General features: G+C 36.0%; 1 protein-coding gene across 1 annotated transcript in view; it reads right to left on the reverse strand.

Moving 5' to 3' along the window:
• LOC143182127 (pyrokinin-1 receptor) overlaps window positions 1–20,854 on the reverse strand; it is a 33,134-nt gene that overhangs the window by 639 nt on the left and 11,641 nt on the right. Inside the window, exons 3-4 of the mRNA XM_076382911.1 lie at window positions 1,376–1,593; window positions 395–821 (exon numbers count right to left, since the gene is read on the reverse strand). Of these exons, the coding sequence (XP_076239026.1) occupies window positions 395–821; window positions 1,376–1,593 (645 nt within the window). The remainder of the gene's footprint in view (window positions 1–394; window positions 822–1,375; window positions 1,594–20,854) is intronic.

The raw sequence follows: 20,854 nt of genomic DNA on the forward strand, positions 1-20,854 counted from the left end.
TTTATGTATAGAATATTATCTACTATTTTTTTTTAGTTTGATGTAGTTTTATTAGAATAATGAAGTAAATGTTTACTTCATTTACAAATGTTTTGTTTTAAAAAATAAATGAGTAATAAACAGACTGTGGATTTTGATGCATGTATGGAAGTCTTAAAAATGTAAAAATTTCAAGATTCATATAACACTAAAAATATATAAAATATGAAATCTAAACGGCAAATTGTAGTATTTAAAATATGAAGCAGATTTCTATTTTACTTCCATTTCTTTAACAGTGTTCAAGGAGATATGAAATTGCATAAAAATCCATAGTGCAAAAATCAATGACTAAAAGCCTCTGGAGAGGAAGCACGTAAACCCCAGTTACATAGATGACAGATAAGTAAATTACCAAAATTAACAGCCTTTGGTGATCTAGGAGTCCTCAACAAATACACATTGGCACACGTCGCGGTAACATTGTTGTTACCTTCGTTGATACTCTTATTTAACGAAGTCATCAGAGTGAGTTGACTGGAATTCGATCCTCTCGACATGCTCCTTCTGTACTCGCGGCCATTTATCCTGTTCACCCTCGAGATCGGTTGAGTTTCATTCTTCCTTGTCGACAACTCGTTTAAATTCGACGAATTCTCTGCCTGAGCGATTTTCGTCATCTTTTGATTGTCGTCACTGACAGAAACTGATGGCGAATTGCGACGATCGTCAGCCTCCCTGATGGTGGACCTCGGATACTTAGACAAGCTGCTGTAAGTCGGCTGCCTAGCAATCGACTTTCGGGAGGACCATTTCCGTCTACAGTGATTCGACAGCATCGACTGAAAGATAACTTTTTAATCGTGAATTCAAATATATAGAGAGGAACAATATTTATTTTTTGTTCATTACATAGACTTATGTACAAACGAATATTGATTTTATTTCATTTTTGTTAAGCGTTTTATAGAAAATTCAATGAAGATCGCTTTACTCGTTATAATTTCTGGTAACAGAGATTCTCCAGTATATTGTTGCTTGATTACTACTTTGGTATATGCATGATTTCTAATTTTCTTTTCTACATTTGAGCCTTTTTTGAATTAATCAAGCTGTCTAGGAAATTTTAATTTCTTGACATTTTTAATATTCAAATCTTGACAAGGTACCTTAAATATCTATTATATCATATATTTTTATTTTACATAAAATTTGATTGTGACTTGTGCTTCAGTATTTACTATATATCATTATCACATGATGTATCAAATTTTCTGCTTCATATTTGGTTAGAATTAAGAATGTATTAAATTCTGATTTCAATTTCTCGCCACAGTAAATGCCTAAAAGGCGATTAAGAATTCTTATGAGTTTTATCCTTTTCTTGATAGCTTACCTTAAAAGCTTCCCTGAATTTGTTGGACATGATGTTGTAGAGGAGTGGATTCACCGTCGTGGAAAGGTAATAAAATACACCTGACACGTATGTGAGAATAGTGTAAACTATAACTAATCCATCTTCAGGCTCAGCTTTGGTGCTTTGCGCATAAACAGCCAACAATCTTTGGGCATGGAACGGAGCCCAACAGATGAAGAATGCCACCACGACTGCAACTGCAACGAAAGAATATTCTTGAGTCTATTTTTTACACAAACTATTTTAAAACTTGTATAAACCCATTTTCTCTCCAAGGCAAACCTTATAAATAATGTCTGTAATCAGTGTTTCACGTAATTTATAAAAGCAGTAATTATTTATAGTTCCAAGTTTATCTTTAAGAGAGACAAAAACATTTAATATACATATTATTGCGTTTCAGGGGGAAATTAGAAGTACATAATTTGCATTTTATCTCACACAGTGGCAAATAAATTTATACTGGGCACCAAGTTTTTACTGCTAGCTTCGTCGTTTGAAACGACGTCATTTAACTGTGAAAACTACATACAATTAGAAACGAGAAGTAGCAACGAACTTTGGTATTCTGTGTTTAAATGGAGAAGCCTTGTCTGTTCATTGTCAATATTAAACAGAGTTTTGCTTTTTCTATAATTCCTACGTATATTATTAATTAATAGTAATTAATAAACCTAGCTTTTACGAAGATTGACGATGATTATTCATTTTACGAGCACTTCTGAAATTAAACAGAAAGTAAGGTACCTGAGTTCTCTCTTAATTAATGCGTTGTGTACATTTTCATTTCGTTGATGAATTAATGGTAAACTCAATGTCTTTATTCCTTGAGTAATTGAAATAAATACTATAATACTTTCAGATCGTACACTTGTACGACTTCAAGAGTGATCGATTTAAACCGTAATGGATTATTAAGCATTTGGGAGATCTCGCTTTATATCCATGTAATTCGAATATCTGAATAGCAATGAACCGGGAAATATTCAGCTCGGTCGCATAGCTGAATAAGTATTGTAGTTTAAGGTATCCTATTGCAGTATACTCTACTATATTTCATGTTGAGGAATATGTTCCTGAAAATAGAACCTTATAAATGCAGCCTAGCCAAACAATTTAGGCAAAGCAGAATATTTCTAAAAACGAAAGCAACCCTTATAGTTCCTAAACCAATTTAAAATTCAGGCCTTATAATTGCGATAGAAATAACAAAAATTTAAAGAAATGATTCTGAAACAATTAAATATTGAATTTTTGAAAATTTTAAGTACTGAGCAACGCTTAGTTTCTAAAAATATTTAAAGTTGAGATCTTGTAAATATAGTAGGAATAACAGAAATTTAGAAAAATGGTTTCGAAACAAGCAAATATTGAATTTTTAAAAATTTTAAGTAGATATTAAAGTATTGAAATTTTAAAAATCTGAGCTTTCCTTTATTTCAATTTTTAAGTTTCAAAATCAATATTATTTACAAATTACCACGATACAATTTCTTAAGCAACATCTCCAATAAATTCCTTAGAATTGAGTCTTTCAACACTGGGGAATACTGCCCCAGTTAATATTCGCAATATTCGGTGCATTAATGCTGCATTGTAACTGCAATCGATACAACCACGTGCATACGCTCACATAACTAATGCTGTTCAATGCTTAACACTTGTTCCTTGCCAGGAATCCATCCCACGAGCACGAAATCAGGGGAAACGTTAGCACGTTTCGAAACATAACTCGACTATCAGAAACTCGTATTTCGTACATCAATGTGGGCGCCCGCATGAATTATTGCATCTAAATTATTACAGAGTGTCAGAAGTTTGGAAATTCCTTCGAAACGCCTACATGAACGTTTCGAGCAGTAAAGTTGGTTAATGAAGGTAAACAACCGTTTCCCATTCGACTCGAAGCACTTTCGTTTCCTGTTGCGAGGCAATTTATTTCCATGAAGAAAACCACGAGGCAAACGCTAGCAGTACTGATCTCCTGTGAAGGATAACGTTGTCGTTAGCGCTTTTTTATTGCACAGGACGTGCTTACATTAACGAGCAACGAGACGTTTATCCATAAACATTTTGCACCTCAAACGAAACTTTGCGGAAGAACTTTGTGACATCTGTCAAGGTTCCTTGACCTCCTTTTCTTTAAAATTCTTTCTGTACACTAGTTAGGTAAACTGTCCTTGCTAACTCTGACACGCTAACATGGGGGTACAAGTTACATTCTATGAAACGTGAACAAGTTATTTTTTTCATGGTTGCTTATACTGCTTTTCGATACTATTTAAAATGCAACAAAGATGAAATGAATGAAAATTTAAAGCTTGCTTTGAATTCATAGTTGTGTCAAGAATTTATAAAATATTTTCCATGCAGTGCGCGTGTTCAATAAATGAACTCCTTTCATTTGCATGAAGGACTGATTGGGTTCGTTTAAATTTTATGGTATCGCCTTATTATCTTTGCCCTACACGCGGTCCTCTCATTAACGTAATTTCGCTCTGCGATTTTTTAAAACTCAGTTCTGTAATTAGCGTAGTTACTTCGTGACTGGGTTCCCTTCCCACGTCTGTTCTTGAGAATTCTTCGACCGAACAAAGGAAAATGAAGGAAAGCGCAAGGAACTGGAATTTAACGGGTTTTAACAGTTGCATAGGCAAAGCAAGATATACCTAATGGGATTTCACTATGCAGGGTGTCTCGAAAAACTCAAATCAGGAGTTAATAATTCCGATAACCTCTGTTTGACAAAGTTACTTGAAAAGTACAAAATAAAGAGCATACAATAGTTACAGAAAATTAAATGTAAGTGTTTTGAATTTTTTGAGAATAACTGCGAAGTCAAAAAAATTTAAATATATTAATCTTTGTGATTACAGATGCAATTACACTTCAGACAAAATTAAACAATCACTCATCTTTGGCCAAAAAATTGTTCATGTTTGAGCTACTGTAACTTCGTCAAAAAAAATCGCAGGAAGGTGAGCCTGGTCTCATTTGGAAGAGAAAAGCCTCTACTTTAGGAGCCCTGAGTTGAACTTGCCTGAAAAAAATCCCTCGCTTCTCGACACGCTGAGAAAGAGAGGGTGGTTTTTCGCCGGAAGTTTTCCTACTTCAATCATCTGTCAGGAGCTTGATAAATTTTTTCCGCGATATTTTCTGCACGTGTGTCATACCTAGAACCCTCTCCTTTCGAATGAGACCTTGGCGAATGATCTGCGATTTTTTTTCGCCGAGATATCGCGAACTGAATGAAAAGTGAGCATCCAGCCTCTGGATCAGGCAGTGATCCAGAGGTCGAAAAAGTAGTCAATCTTTGAGCTGCTGTAGCTCCGTCAAAAAAAATCGTGCGGAAGTGAGCCTGGTCTCATTCTAAAGGGAAAAGCCTCTACTATAACCTCGCTGAGATGAATTTGTCGGAGAAAAATTCTTGACTTCACGTCCCGCTGTGATAGGGATGGTGGTTTTTCGCCGAAAGTTTTCCAAATTCAATCGTCTGTCAGGAGCTTGATAAATTTTTTCCGCGATATTTTCTGCACGTGTGTCATACCTAGAACCCTCTCCTTTCGAATGAGACCTTGGCGAATGATCTGCGATTTTTTTTCGCCGAGATATCGCGAACTGAATGAAAAGTGAGCATCCAGCCTCTGGATCAGGCAGTGATCCAGAGGTCGAAAAAGTAGTCAATCTTTGAGCTGCTGTAGCTCCGTCAAAAAAAATCGTGCGGAAGTGAGCCTGGTCTCATTCTAAAGGGAAAAGCCTCTACTATAACCTCGCTGAGATGAATTTGTCGGAGAAAAATTCTTGACTTCACGTCCCGCTGTGATAGGGATGGTGGTTTTTCGCCGAAAGTTTTCCAAATTCAATCGTCTGTCAGGAGCTTGATAAATTTTTTCCGCGATATTTTCTGCTCCTGTCTCGTAGATAGAACCCTGCCCTTTCGTACGAGACCATGGCGAATGATCTACGATTTTTTTTCGCCGAGATATCGCGAACTGAATGAAAAGTGAGCATCCAGCCTCTGGATCAGGCAGTGATCCAGAGGTCGAAAAAGTAGTCAATCTTTGAGCTGCTGTAGCTCCGTCAAAAAAAATTGTACGGAAGTGAGCCTTGTCTCATTCTAAAGGGCAAAGCCTCTACTATGGCTCCACTGAGTTGAATTTGTCGGAGAAAAATACTTGACTTCACGACCCGCCACGAAAGAGAGGGTGGTTTTTCGCCGGAAGTTTTCCTACTTCAATCATCTGTCAGGAGCTTGATAAATTTTTTCCGCGATATTTTCTGCACGTGTGTCGTACCTAGAACCCTCTCCTTTCGAATGAGACCTTGGCGAATGATCTGCGATTTTTTTTCGCCGAGTTATCGATGTCTGAATGACCAGTGGGCCGCGGGCCCCGAAAGCATGCAGTGATCTAGAGATCCAAAAAGTTGTCAATATTTGAGCTGCTGTAACTCGGTGAAAAAAAATCGCAAGACGGTGAGCCTGGTCTCATTTGGAAGAGAAAAGCCTCTACTTTAGGAGCCCTGAGTTGAACTTGCCTGAAAAAAATCCCTCGCTTCTCGACACGCTGAGAAAGGGAGGGTGGTTTTTCGTCGAATGTTTTTCAACTTCGCACGACTCTCAGGAACTTGATAAATTTTTCTCGCTACATTTTTTGGATGGATATTAAAGTGGGAACCCTTTCCTTTCGAATGAGACCTTGGTGAGTGGTCTGCGATTTTTTTTCGCCGAGTTATCGATACCTGAATGACCAGTGGGCCGCGGGCTCCGAAAGCATGCAGTGATCTAGAGATCCAAAAAGTTGTCAATCTTTGAGCTGCTGTAACTCGGTCAAAAAAAATCGCAAGAAGGTGAGCCTGGTCTGATTTGGAAGAGAAGAGCCTCTACTTTAGGAGCCCTGAGTTGAACTTGCCTGAAAAAAATCCCTCGCTTCTCGACACGCTGAGAAAGAGAGGGTGGTTTTTCGCCAGGAGGTTTTCCTACTTCAATCATCTGTCAGGAGCTTGATAAATTTTTTCCGCGATATTTTCTGCACGTGTGTCGTACCTAGAACCCTCTCCTTTCGAATGAGACCTTGGCGAATGATCTGCGATTTTTTTTCGCCGAGTTATCGATGTCTGAATGACCAGTGGGCCGCGGGCCCCGAAAGCATGCAGTGATCTAGAGATCCAAAAAGTTGTCAATATTTGAGCTGCTGTAACTCGGTCAAAAAAAATCGCAAGCCGGTGAGCCTGATCTCATTTGGAAGAGAAAAGCCTCTACTTTAGGAGCCCTGAGTTGAACTTGCCTGAAAAAAATCCCTCGCTTCTCGACACGCTGAGAAAGAGAGGGTGGTTTTTCGCCGGAAGTTTTCCTACTTCAATCATCTGTCAGGAGCTTGATAAATTTTTTCCGCGATATTTTCTGCTCCTGTCTCGTAGATAGAACCCTGCCCTTTCGTACGAGACCATGGCGAATGATCTGCGATTTTTTTTCGCCGAGATATCGCGAACTGAATGAAAAGTGAGCATCCAGCCTCTGGATCAGGCAGTGATCCAGAGGTCGAAAAAGTAGTCAATCTTTGAGCTGCTGTAGCTCCGTCAAAAAAAATTGTACGGAAGTGAGCCTTGTCTCATTCTAAAGGGAAAAGCCTCTACTATGGCTCCACTGAGTTGAATTTGTCGGAGAAAAATACTTGACTTCACGACCCGCCACGAAAGAGAGGGTGGTTTTTCGCCGGAAGTTTTCCTACTTCAATCATCTGTCAGGAGCTTGATAAATTTTTTCCGCGATATTTTCTGCACGTGTGTCGTACCTAGAACCCTCTCCTTTCGAATGAGACCTTGGCGAATGATCTGCGATTTTTTTTCGCCGAGTTATCGATGTCTGAATGACCAGTGGGCCGCGGGCCCCGAAAGCATGCAGTGATCTAGAGATCCAAAAAGTTGTCAATATTTGAGCTGCTGTAACTCGGTGAAAAAAAATCGCAAGACGGTGAGCCTGGTCTCATTTGGAAGAGAAAAGCCTCTACTTTAGGAGCCCTGAGTTGAACTTGCCTGAAAAAAATCCCTCGCTTCTCGACACGCTGAGAAAGGGAGGGTGGTTTTTCGTCGAATGTTTTTCAACTTCGCACGACTCTCAGGAACTTGATAAATTTTTCTCCCTACATTTTTTGGATGGATATTAAAGTGGGAACCCTTTCCTTTCGAATGAGACCTTGGCGAGTGGTCTGCGATTTTTTTTCGCCGAGTTATCGATGTCTGAATGACCAGTGGTCCGCGGGCCCCGAAAGCATGCAGTGATCTAGAGATCCAAAAAGTTGTCAATATTTGAGCTGCTGTAACTCGGTCAAAAAAAATCGCAAGAAGGTGAGCCTGGTCTCATTTGGAAGAGAAGAGCCTCTACTTTAGGAGCCCTGTGTTGAACTTGCCTGAAAAAAATCCCTCGCTTCTCGACACGCTGAGAAAGGGAGGGTGGTTTTTCGTCGAATGTTTCTCAACTTCACATGACTCTCAGGTACTTCTACATCACAATTCTCAAGAACGCTACATCTTTTTTTTTCAAACATACATGCTTTAGCTTTTTTACTATCTTTCAAAAATTTTACTGACATTTTTGTGCACTATTTGTAACAGTTTTAATAATAAGACTCATCTTAATTGTATGGAAGACCTTGCATTTTATCTGGCATCTCATTTCTAGCGTACACTCGTCCACAAAAAAATTTGCATGCATTAAAAGGGTGCTTAAAAGAACATTTCTTTGTTCAGATTACTTCATGGTCACTTTAGAAGAATTATGAGTTCTTGAAATGGAGAAAATATAAACCTGCCATGGGCATGTTCTACTTTTAAAGATCGTAAGTTGAACCATTAGTAATTATTTCTATAACGATCTATGGAGAATTTAGGAAAAAATATAGTTGAACTATGTAACTGTAACGAAGTTACGTATAAGCTGTACTATTTTCGTATTCGTGTTGTTTCAAATTAAGCAAATATGCAAAGGAAATGGAATCCAATAACTGACTACAAGGATGACAGGCATTCTAATTCTTTTATTTTCCTCAGTGCCGGAATGTGGCTGAAAAATGCAACTACGACGTGACCTGTAAGTAACCACAGGATTTATGTACGTACTTCCGCCTTCGTTATGAAACCTAATTTATTCAAATATTTTAAGGAATCTCGTGACTGGCGTTTCACCCTCGCCGACCTGCTTTCCAATAATCAATATAAAGGTCATTCCACTCCAAATCAATTACTTTCCCTGATCAATGTCAAGAATTTTTATGAAAACAGAATACTATGCAATCCATCTAAAATCGAAAAGAATCTCACATTTCATTAAGTAGAAGCTGTATAAATAAAAATATGTACTCTTGTCAATATATCTTACAAAATAAAATAATTTGTTTGTAATTAATGCTACTAGAAACTAGAAGTCAAAATTGGCAGTGTCTCAAACCTGAATGATCTATTCTACTAAAACTATTCCAAATTTTAGTTTAATTTATAGACAAATTTACATTCACAGTATAGATATTACATTGTTTTATAATACTGATACCGTATCACCTGAGGATTAAAATTTGTAAGTGGCCTAAATTTCATAAGCGTAATTTTTCATTGTTTCTCAAGAATTGTACAAATATCTCCCAGCTCGTCAGTTTACCAATTTATGGGCACGAAAACTTCTCAACTCTAATTCCAACTTGGGTAACTCGAAGTTTCGTCTTGCTTCTTGATAGCAATTGTCGTATCGTAAACCCTGGATCCAGAATTCCTTAGAGACAATCAACTCGAGGGTTGTCAGAATTGTACACTGTTCAATATTTTCTTATTGCCATTTGCGTATACTTTGTTCTAAATTTACAGCGACGTATTCTTTATTTCAAGAAATATTTTCGAACATAAAATGAACTCAAAACAGTTTCTGTCTATGACAAAATTATTCGCTCTAATTCTCCTAGATAAAGAAGACAATGGTAGAAGAAAAGATGGTCTTTCTCACGTGAAATAAGTTCAGAAAATGGCAGTTCTTGAGGAAGCATTCGAAAGCAGATCGTTTTTCGTCGCCTTTTCTACCCGCGCATACACGACGTTTATTTTCATCGCAAATATTTGACAAGGAACGATTTATGCAGTTCCAACGAATCGTCTACAGCTGGAGTATGGAGTGCAGTTGAACCTGGTGCAAGTGTACCACGTGCCAATGAAATGTTCGTTTCATGAGGGATCAACTCGATCTCACAATTGTTTCTCGAACGAATTGAAATCGTTCAGTGAACACGTTTACGCTAACCATCGACTAGAACATTAGGAAAATAGACAGACATCGTGAACGATTCATCGCGTGAATGATGTTTGATGACGCGTTTGCCTATTCAGTTTGTCGAAACTGATATTCTTCTGTGAACAAATGCTTTGTGGGATCGGTATGAATGTGATGTGAGAAGAACACATTGTAACTGAACCAATTTTTCATTAGGAAATTGGAGTAAAAATGAAGAATTTCTGATTATGCTTGTTAAGACAGAGAATATGCTGTGGAAAAATATAATTTGAAATTGGGCATGAATATATTGTACATGTGTTTCAAAAGTGACACAACACAAATAAGTATGGGATACCAAACAACTTTGGATTGAAACATTTTGTCATGCAATAAATAGTTTACAAGAAAATTCAAGTAATACAGTTGTGTGACTCAGTCTACATAAATACACAAATGTGCATTGGTACAAATATAGTTCATGTATATTTCATAAAAAAATATGATAGAAAGCGTGTGATTTTTAGGAAATATCTTTCATGAAATTTAATTTAACACAAATAGTTTTGAAAAATACAACGATAACAGATAGGATCTCAAGAATGTACTTATTTCCATATTCGATATCACTTTCAAAAATAGCCGATATGTCCTGCGGCTGACGTTTTTACACGAAGGGTGGATTCCAGGATATTTTACATTTTATTCCGGGCCACACGCGAAAATCTATCCCACGACTGGAGCTTCTGTATGACGATTGCGATTTTTGTTGGGTTTATCTCTTGAATGGGAAACAGCCATCAAAAATGAAGATAAGTGGTCCCAATGCACTCGTAAATTCAAGGGCCAGTATTATCGGATATTTCGAGCTGTCTGGACTCGTTTTTATGTTCTCGATTTACACGTACCATTTTGTTACCTCGACACGACGATCTCGAATACCAACGATTGCGTAAGAGAGTAAATCACGTGGGTATTCTATTAAAAATGTATCTGATGCGTTTATTGATTTGAATAAAAAAAATTGTGAAAGTTGTTTCAGTGCTTTCAATAAATCATACTGTTAGTCCATGTGCTTTAGTTGTTTCAGAAATTTGAAAATTTAAACATTCAAATATGAAAATTTGAAAATTCAAATATGAAAATTTAAAAATTCAAATATGAGAATTTTTAAATTCAAAATTTGAATATTTAAAAATTTGAAAACTTAGAAATTTCAGTTTGTACACCTTCTCCACAGTATTTTACTGCTTAGTACTTTAATAAATAGTTTTGAAAAAAAGGATCAGAATTTTTGCTAAATTGTTAAAGCACCTGATTAAAATCAGAATTTATGAATATCTTGTATGTATAAAAAATCAAAGCAGGTGGGAGAAATTTACGCAATAATTCTAAGTGACAAAATAAGATGAAAATTATTTAAAAATGATGAAAATATAATCGCGGCTTTTATTAACTTCCAAGTCAGCTTTCTAACCAATTTCACCACGACGATCCCCACAATCTCGTTGTTTTTCATGCTTTTCTTATACCCTCTGGAGGTCTGGATCCCACAGTTTTCGAAGTTATTAATGTTTAAAAATTCAAGGAAAGCCGCCTGAGGCAACAGTGAATACAGCCTCTTAAAGAGAATATGGGGGTTTAGGTTTCTACTTAAAGTGAAATGATTGGTTTAGGAAAAAGTTTGTGTATCCTACTTAAAGGCAGGTTTCTATTAAGATATTCACTGAAACACTTTGCAATACAAATGATCGAAAATCGTTTACAACATTTCCTCCTCAAAATAAATATTTATACAAATTTCTGTACTATTTCTGTAGGATAAATTCGTATATAAAATTTTACTCACGTGTTAAGAATTATTCACTCACAATCAGTATACACATAGTATACAGCACAAGTTTAAAAGCAACAGGAGCAACAGCTTCAGCGTTTCATAAGCACTTTAATCTGCTCTCTGATGACATCACCCTATCTCAATTATGAATTACTGTAATAAGTTTATTAAAACCAACATTAAGTTATACTACTGCACTGTAAACTTTTGTAAAATACATACCAGCAGAGATTAATGCGCTTATACACAGACACTATCAACGTTTGGAATTCTTTTCTAAATTTTGGCCACTAGTACATATCGAATGAAGGTCCGAAGCTAACTAATCTTGGAGATGCTAGGTCTGCCTGTTGGGTCTACTGTAGCATACCCCCACTATATTTCCTAATTGCCTAAGTACCAATGAGACTCCTTATTAACCTTTTACTCCCCCTACTGAGCTAACATTACAGCTTTCCATAGAATATAATAAATTTAACAATTTTTTTGGGGCCCTTGAATCACAGACCCTAACCAGTTTCATGGCTACTGACAGTAGGAAAAAATGGGTCGCCTCAAACATTGCAGACACAAGGATGATACAATGCCTTAGTTGCTATGATTTAAACCAGCGATGCAATAGCAAATTGCAGTTGCGCAACTTTTCTCGCTGTCCCATGGTGCATTAATCTCCTTGTATTTTTTATGCGTTTATCACTGCACCGAGAACAACAGTTCTGTTACCAGTGCATACAGAGTCCATTGACATTGCAAGACCAGCGACGACGAGGCGACAGTTTCGTCATCAGGAAATTAGGGTGCGGTAACAGAAAAATTACTCAGTTGCGTCACTGAATGTACATACACGTATATAGTATAATATCGAACTATTTAAGCAGTTGCACAATGTAATGTTGATAGAGTAAGTGCAGATGCAGATGCAGAAGTGGAGTAACTGGCTAGGTCCAAGTAATCGAAGCATTTGCTTATATTAAGCTGTGTGTGTACAGTTGAATCTCGATAACACGAATGTTAAGGGAAGAGCTAAAATCTGGTTATTTTAAACTCGAGATATAGAGGTACTACATGCACCTAAATATGTGGTAAATAATTCGAGTCGAAGTAAATTTTATTTCCTCCAAAAGATCCTGCAGAAAAGATTATTCTTCCATGATAGTCTTTCTTCGAAACCATTCAAATTATACCATGAATGATTTTAGTGTTATTAAAAACAGAAGAAATATTTAGGTGGCCTACGTCAACCTGGACACCCTGTATAAAGACAGTAATGGTACCATTTTTTCAAAATAATTGGAGAAGTGATCCTAGCTAGCCAAGCCTGATAACACAATAGTAACCCTAAGATTGTCTTCTTGATATTTGCATAGTTACGAGAGATGTGTTAGTAACTTATATACTAGAAAATGTCCATATATCAGGCCTGTTTAACCAGCAGAAGCGTTTCTATAAAAGATACAATCTTGCTTGCTGAAAAATGCTCCAAGGAACCACGAATCGCATTCACCTGGTTTGCATGGATAACATGTTGCTCACGATGTTTTCTAAAGTAGCGTCCTTGTATAGAAATCGAGGATATGCAAAATTTGGGGCGTATGTCAGTATGCCAGATGATTACAGTGGCTCTCAGGTTTTCTTCAATTTGTAAAGCTATGATCCTAATAGTTAAGAAGTACATCATGGCGTCAGTGATCTAGATCTCATTGATCCAGAAAGGAAGGAAATGGACGTTTGACGTTCAGAGGATCCATTCAATTTTTTTCTTATCTGTAACAACGATCGCCCCGAGGTGCCTATTTACGACTGCATTTTGGCAGCCACGGTTTGTATAACTTTCCACGAGGCTGCGCATGAATGCAGTCTATTTCCTGATCGATCTGCTTACATAAACCGCGAGCGAATCCTCGATCGAACTTCGTTCGTCTATCCCAGCTGCTTTTGCATCGACGAGAGAAATATCGTGGAAATTTTTAGCTTATATGTAACACGCATATTGTTTAGAGTTTTTTGATAGAAATTGTGCTTGCTGGGACAGTAGTGCATCTAATTTAATGGTTCGATTGTGCAATTATATCTGAAGATATGTAGGTTAATATTAGCCCGTTTTTGAATTCTAAGCTAAATTAGTTATAATGTTATAATTTACATTCTTACAGCAGGAAAAGTCGGTTTTATTTGCGAGGAGAGCTTGGTCAGCATGACTCTAATCGTAAGTCAACGACACTCGACGCTGAGCACCAGGAAGGGATGAATCATCATTGCAATGTTTGGCATATCAAGTTTTTTATGTTTCCTGTTTTATTTCGATAATTCTTTAATTTAAATAATTTAATTATTGAGATTTCGTGCAGTAGACTGACACGAGCTTGTACTTATTTTAAAGCTAAGACTAGAATTAAGGTAAAAATACTAAAATTTCTTTTTTCATATATCCAACTGATGATTCATCCGTGGGACCAGACATTAGCAGACAGATAATTTGTTTCTGCACTCTGGCTTACTGTACAGCATCAATCTAGCTCAAGAAATTCTTAAAATAAAAAATTCCCAGACTACTTCAATAATTCCTCGAATTTTCGCTTGTGAAGACACACTAAAAAGCATTTAACAATATTTAAAAATACCATTATTTTTTCAGTCACCCCCATAAAGAATCAACATAATTTCAAGAAGAACAGAAGCGATATGAAAGAAAGTTCTAGAGATTTAAAAATAATCTCCATCTTTTCTAATGGTAACATTTTAGCAGTAAAATAGGTACAGTATTATATAGGTACAGGATTCACCCAAACGTAACTATAATATTTCTCAGAAGGGCTTACCTTATAGCAATACCCACACAGTAGTGAATCAAAGAACTAGTATAACATCGACATTATTTCATCTAGGGATTTTAGTTGTCACGCTGGTATTACTGATTTATTTCGGGAGCTCTGCTTCTCTAGGAGCAATGTATGGATATACTCGTGTAGTTCATTCACGTAACATTATAGTATTTCTATTATCATTCTGCAGACAAGTTTTTAAAACTTCAAAATTTTATGCGAATATTCTAATGCAACAAAGAAATCGATTCTTTTCTCTTGAATTTTTACAAATTTTATAACGAAGTAGAAGATTTAATGTATACCACCAGAATAAATTATTGCCCATAAATATTCAAAATTATTATCAGTGTACAAAGAAAGAAATATATATGCGTAGAACTGACGTAAAATTTGACGTAAAATTTGACGTAAAATTTGACGTAAAATTTCGATAACTTGCAGTTTGCATATTTTTCCAAGTCAGACACTTGATTAAAATTAACTAAAAGGAAGAGATACTTTTAATAACGAGTAAACAATTTGAAATCGTATCAGCTGGATCAGAGAATATTCTTCAGTATAAAACTCATAAAAACTCAAAGCAAAAGAAGTCGATTTCTTAAAAAATCTCTTATGGTCATCTCTCACTTCCGCTGTCCAAAGAAGCGCTCTTCAAAGCTGTTAAAGCTCCCTGTGATCAGCTCTATAAATCGAAGTGGCGATTCCAAACGTTTGTCAGGCGTTCGCCACGAAGAAAAGCCTTCAGGAATCTGGCACAAGTGTGTCGATAAAAACGACTCTCGAAGAGACAGAATCTACACACGGAAGTCTCGTGGAATATAAACCGCGAGAGACAGTGGCGACGGAATTCTCGTATTTTCGCGTGGGTCAGGTGGGACGTCGACGACAGTTCCTGACGTGAACGCGGGAATAAAACAGGCGTCGCGACGCACAGTGTTCGAAAACAGTGACTCAGATACAAAAGATTGTTTCACCTTAACGGTGTATAAATTCTTGTAGACTTCTTTACAACTATTTTAAAGAAGTTTAAAATAGTATTTCCCTGTGTAACAAATGAAGTAGTTATTTCAAATACTATTTCTATAACCCATGTAGCACAGAGACGTCTTAAAAACGTCTTAAAGATATTCATCAAAATCCTAAGAATGTCCAGAAGACATTTCTGAGATGTTCGATGTTACAAGTCAGGACGTCTTTAGGACGTCTTAAACGACATTTATAAGACGTCCAAATTACGCCTGCAAGGCGTTCAGACAAATAATAGACGCCTTTAAGACGTCCATGTGGTGTGTCTTCAAGACGTCTTATGGACTTAAATTTCGCAAGTCTTTAAGACGTACACTGTTGGATATTTTCAAGACTGTCAGGCATAAAATGGGCATAAACTAGACGCCTTTAAGACGTCGTGTACTATCTTGGAGCTGTCGTATGAAAATAACTATTTAAACTACCATTTTTACTTCATCGATCACAATTGTCTCAAACAAATACTCTACTTACAATATCATGCATCGTTTGACGAAATAGAAATATCTATGTCAGTCTCCTATTTCAGACACGTATCCATTTTCCCCAGCTCTGTGAGGAATTGCCAGGGGTGATGCTCGAAATTCGCCACTTGAAAATAAAATCTGACTCTCGCATGATGCAACAGACGCGTTTGGGATTCAGCGTTTATCAGCTGCATGCGTCTCGCAAATCTGCAACTATAAACAACGTGGTCTTTTTCATCGGCTCGCAAAGGAAACGCTTCTGATCGGGATCACGCGAGACTGGACGACTGGAACTTCGAACAAGGCCAATGGTTATCAACAGCTATGGCGGAGAAACGGCGTGGAGGGTCGAAGATGAAGGGTAGATAGCGTCGATGGTTGTAAATGACGCGAATCGGAGCTCGCACGTGATCGACTTATTTCGGTTCCTCTAACGTGCCGCTGCTTCCTAAAATTAAACAGCCTTGTAAATCAAGAGCGAAAACAATGTTTCGAGCGTTTTTGAAGCCAGGAAGAAGCTAATGACATGTGGTTATAAATAAGAGTGTTGAGGTGGCTGAACCGGCTTCCTTTGCTATGAGGAAATAAATGTGGTCACGCGAGAAGGGACATTCGCGTAAGATTGATTACGTGAATTAAGGGGCGCGTCAGATTGAGGAGCCAGAATATTCGTGACTTTCTTTTTGCTAAAGACGCAGTCGATAGCAAGAATAGTTAAGGGTGAGAAGATTTAAAGGTACACTGGGAAGGGTGATCGAAGAAATAATTATTGACGAGGAAAATGCTGGTGAATCTAAGAAGATTTGTGAAAAGTCAAGGATGTAACTACTGTAATGACCGTTTTTAAGTAATTACTACGTATTTTGTCTGCTTAATAAAACAAGATAAGGTAAATGTCCCAGTAATTGAGCATGCCCCGATACTGTAATGACTATTTTTAAGTAATTACTATATATCTTGTCTGTTTAATAAATCAAGATAAGGTAAATGTCCCAGTAGTTGACCATGCCCCGATACTGTAATGAGTATTTTTAAGTAATTACTATGCATGTTGTCTGTTTAATAAAACAAGCCAAGGTAAATGTCCCAGGAGTTGACCATGCCCTGATATTTGAACAGTAACGTTAATTTTATTCAATCTTAGGCTAAAATTCTAATGTATTAGGTGCACTTGATTAAAAATAGAAACTAGTGCTATAAAATAGTATCCTCAGTTACTAGAACCTTATAATTTAACTATCGGGATATACAGTTCAGTACTTGTTCACTTATTGGGACATTTGACATCTTCAGCATTCATGTATTGGAACATTTACCTTAATATGTATCTCGATTTTTGTACTTAATAAAGAATACTATTTTATTAATTCTGAATAAACATATAATCTGAGTTTTGCATAACCCTGATACATCTAATCATTAAAATACTAATATTTCAACATCATTGTCATTTAAAGTAGAGAACACGTGAGATATACGAATATTTTTGCCAAATACGGTACTTTATGTGAAAAATACGAGGACATTAATATTTTTTCTGAAAATATGTTCTTTGTATTCGACGTGGCGATCTTAAACAGAGTGGCATTTTCTCAAACGTGACATGACGGTGTAGGTGATTTCTGTCCCCCATAAATTTCAAGTGACAACTTTTAGTCATCGGGTGACAGGATTCTCGTGGAATACCTCGGAAGGCACAATTTCCCGGGCAGGCGCTGCTCGACTAAATTGACTATGTCAAGATACCCGAAATAGATATCTTACGTGTTGCTAAATGATGGAGTTAAGTCGAATACAAATACCACCGAGACGTGGCATTGTAATCTCGTGTAACATGTGCAATATCTAATACCATAGCAGTATCTCTGCAGTGCGTCACACGTATTGTTAGAGATAAGTAGCCATTTCTGTTTACCAATTTATTTTGACGTAATACGTGGTATCTACATAAAGCAAATATTATGTGAAATATAAGTTTACTTAATTACTCGGTTCCTTATGTTCAAATGAAAATAAGGAAATAAAAATGATTGTATCATTATTATTTTATCTTATTATCTTATTATCATGTTATATTATTTTGTCCTAATTTAATTTACGAGAATATTAATTGAGGAAAATTTCTTAGTCGATGAGAATATTATGTCTAGAATTATTAAAATTTTTGGGTTACAGATTTTGACATTGTATGAATGACTATAGGTATTTTATAGATAACTAATTTATGTAAAGTGTCTGTTTATCAGAATATGGTACCCGACTATCTCCATATAATCAATAGCTGCAATTCATAGTATAGTAGTATCTTCCTTATATATTCTGGAAATAAGCTGGCAACTGATAAGGTTCCACCAATGAAATTTGCAAGGTGGATCAAAGGAGACTTTTCTTTATCGCGATAAATTTCTTTGACGCTATCATCTTCGCTTTAATGGACATCCTTTATAAAAGTAAGATGTTCAGTATGTTATAAAGATTTTTTAAAAGGAATCCCTAATAATATTCAAGTAAATCAGTACTTTTTTGAGTATTTTGCATAGTCAATTGAATATGAGTGTCTTCAATTTTTTTCGTACTACCATACCTGTTCAATTTATTTCTTTATTAGAAGTCTATGTATGAATGAGAATAACATCCAAGTTATCTAAAAAGATCATCAAGAATCCGTTTTTGAATTTTACCACGTGCGAGAACTGGTTCCCCATTACACGACCAGAACATAAAATAGTCATAAAATTTTAAGTTGGTCCAGTGTTGGCTAGAAGTTGTGAATGGGTTACGTTCTGTTTTCCTCGTCTAAAGTTTTATTCTTTGTTTCCAAAAAAGCCTGTAATAAATTCAAACAGAGGAGTCTCACTGTTTTACCAAATAACATAAACTCACAAACATCTATAAATTTTGTGAGGCTAACAGAATTGTCAAATATTTTCATGTTATAGTGTATAACAACTGTATATTACTTTTTCGTAACAAACATGAGAAATTGGGAAAATAGACTTTACTAAATGTTTTTCATGTAACCTTTAATTAAGTCTATTTACACTTAATAGGGTTTATAAAGTGTTTAAAATATAAATATTTAAGGATCATTAATAATAGTTTAGTCATTTGAAAAAGTTATAGCTTTCGTTTATATTTGAAAAGATTCATTTTTAGTAACTTTTTGTTGACAAAATATCTCAATACATTATCAATTTTTCGAATCATCTAATCATTCATAGATTTCAATAATAACTGTAACTTATTTTATCAGTAGTTTACTGAACGTACTATTATTGTAATCTATGATAATCAGTAGTCTCAATCTGAAAGGTTTAAAACACCCCATAATTTTACAAAGTAAAAGCATTTGCTAGTATATGCTAACCTTCCATTAAGTCACATTAAGTCACTATAAGTATAAAACGCCACACCATATCATAAACAGACTACCGTAATTCGAAATGAGGTTTGTAAGTCAAGGACTACAAAAAGAAGATTTACCTACATGGTGCGTCATAACGTTGTACTATTTTTCTGAATAATTTATCCACAGCTTAGAAAAACAGCCATTACTGAAAAATTTGTCAACATCAATTTTGTACCTTTTTCAATTTTGAAAAATACAAATATGTATACGTATATTAAAGTACACACATAGAAGCATTTTGTTAAAACAGGAAACGCCATAAACAGGCATCGATAATTTGGCATCGAATTTGTATGCTGAAGAGCCACGTAGAATAAATTTTATTATCATCATATTTCAAGCTTTATGTGAGGGAAAGGGGCGTCCCGACGCTTCGCACCGATCTTCTGACAACACAGGTATGTGTAATACAGTGACCAAAATATCAGAGACATATATTAAAAAACCAGTTCCGCTTTTCTATGAGATCTATAAAAAGTAGATACTGCAATGTTTCACAAAAATGGTCCTAAAGTCTACGAATCTCTGTTTCTTTTTACTTAAACGAAATCAAGTATGAAATCTTGGAAGCTTCTACTATGCAAATATATAGGGTAAGTTAAGTAACTGTATCACATGAATTTTTTTGTAAATTATTTATTGCATGAACAAATGTTTCAAACGAAAGTTATTTGTTATCTAGAAAAGCATACTAAAGAACAACATGCTCTCGATGCCATACAACTTTCTATTGAAACATTTGTTCATGCAATGAACAGTTTACAAGAACATTCAGATGATATGTAAAAAATTCATTCTAATAATTATCTTGCCTAAGTACCTATTCCAACCTTGAATCAATGTTCTGTATCAAGAAAAAAGAAGTCTGTGAAAAGGGTGTAAAGGGGAAAGACTCAAGCAACACGACGAAAAGCTAATAAATTGTAACAAAAAGAAATGTTTATATCCTGAAATATTAAAGAATACTAAATAAATCATCAAGATTTTATGTTATAAAAATTTTACTAAAAATCACTTTTATGTTAACGTTTTACTTGACTCTCCCCCTTAATATGGAAGTTTAATGGCGCCATTTAGAAATTACGTTAACATAGGGACAGAAAGTTTCCTCCAGTTTGACGAAGGCAAACGAACCGCGAAAGGGGTGTTGAATAATCAAATCTGATTTAATATTTCAACTTCCATGGCTCGGACAAAATGTCGAGAATCGAGGAAACTACTAGGCACGAGGCAGCCTAGGTAATGTTCCTGTCTCAAATAGAATTCTTCGTTGACAATAGGTAACCCAAGGAGAAAAATGGAAGATTGAAGTCCATCCATGCAATGGACTGAGAGGTGATTTCGTATTTCACAGAATATTCTTTTGCTTTGAATAAATGCTCCTTATTTTTCTCCATTTCGTGCTGCGCGTTTATCGGGATGCGTTTTATCAGAACAGTTGCGATCGAGAGTATCGCGTTTCCCGCCTTTGGGAAGCCATTTCGTCATTGTGGAAATGGGATTTTTATTTAGAATTTTGATGTGGCTTCGCGCGTCGTCCAGGTTCGTTGGAATTGAAAATTCTCACTGATATTTCAGGCATGTCTTTTTAAAGAAGACATTCATTTGTCATTTGTTTCGTCTATGCGCTACTAACGTTGTCC

This window comes from Calliopsis andreniformis, chromosome 8 (genome assembly GCF_051401765.1).
Source record: "Calliopsis andreniformis isolate RMS-2024a chromosome 8, iyCalAndr_principal, whole genome shotgun sequence".
In the NCBI taxonomy this organism is placed as follows: Eukaryota; Metazoa; Arthropoda; class Insecta; order Hymenoptera; family Andrenidae; genus Calliopsis; species Calliopsis andreniformis.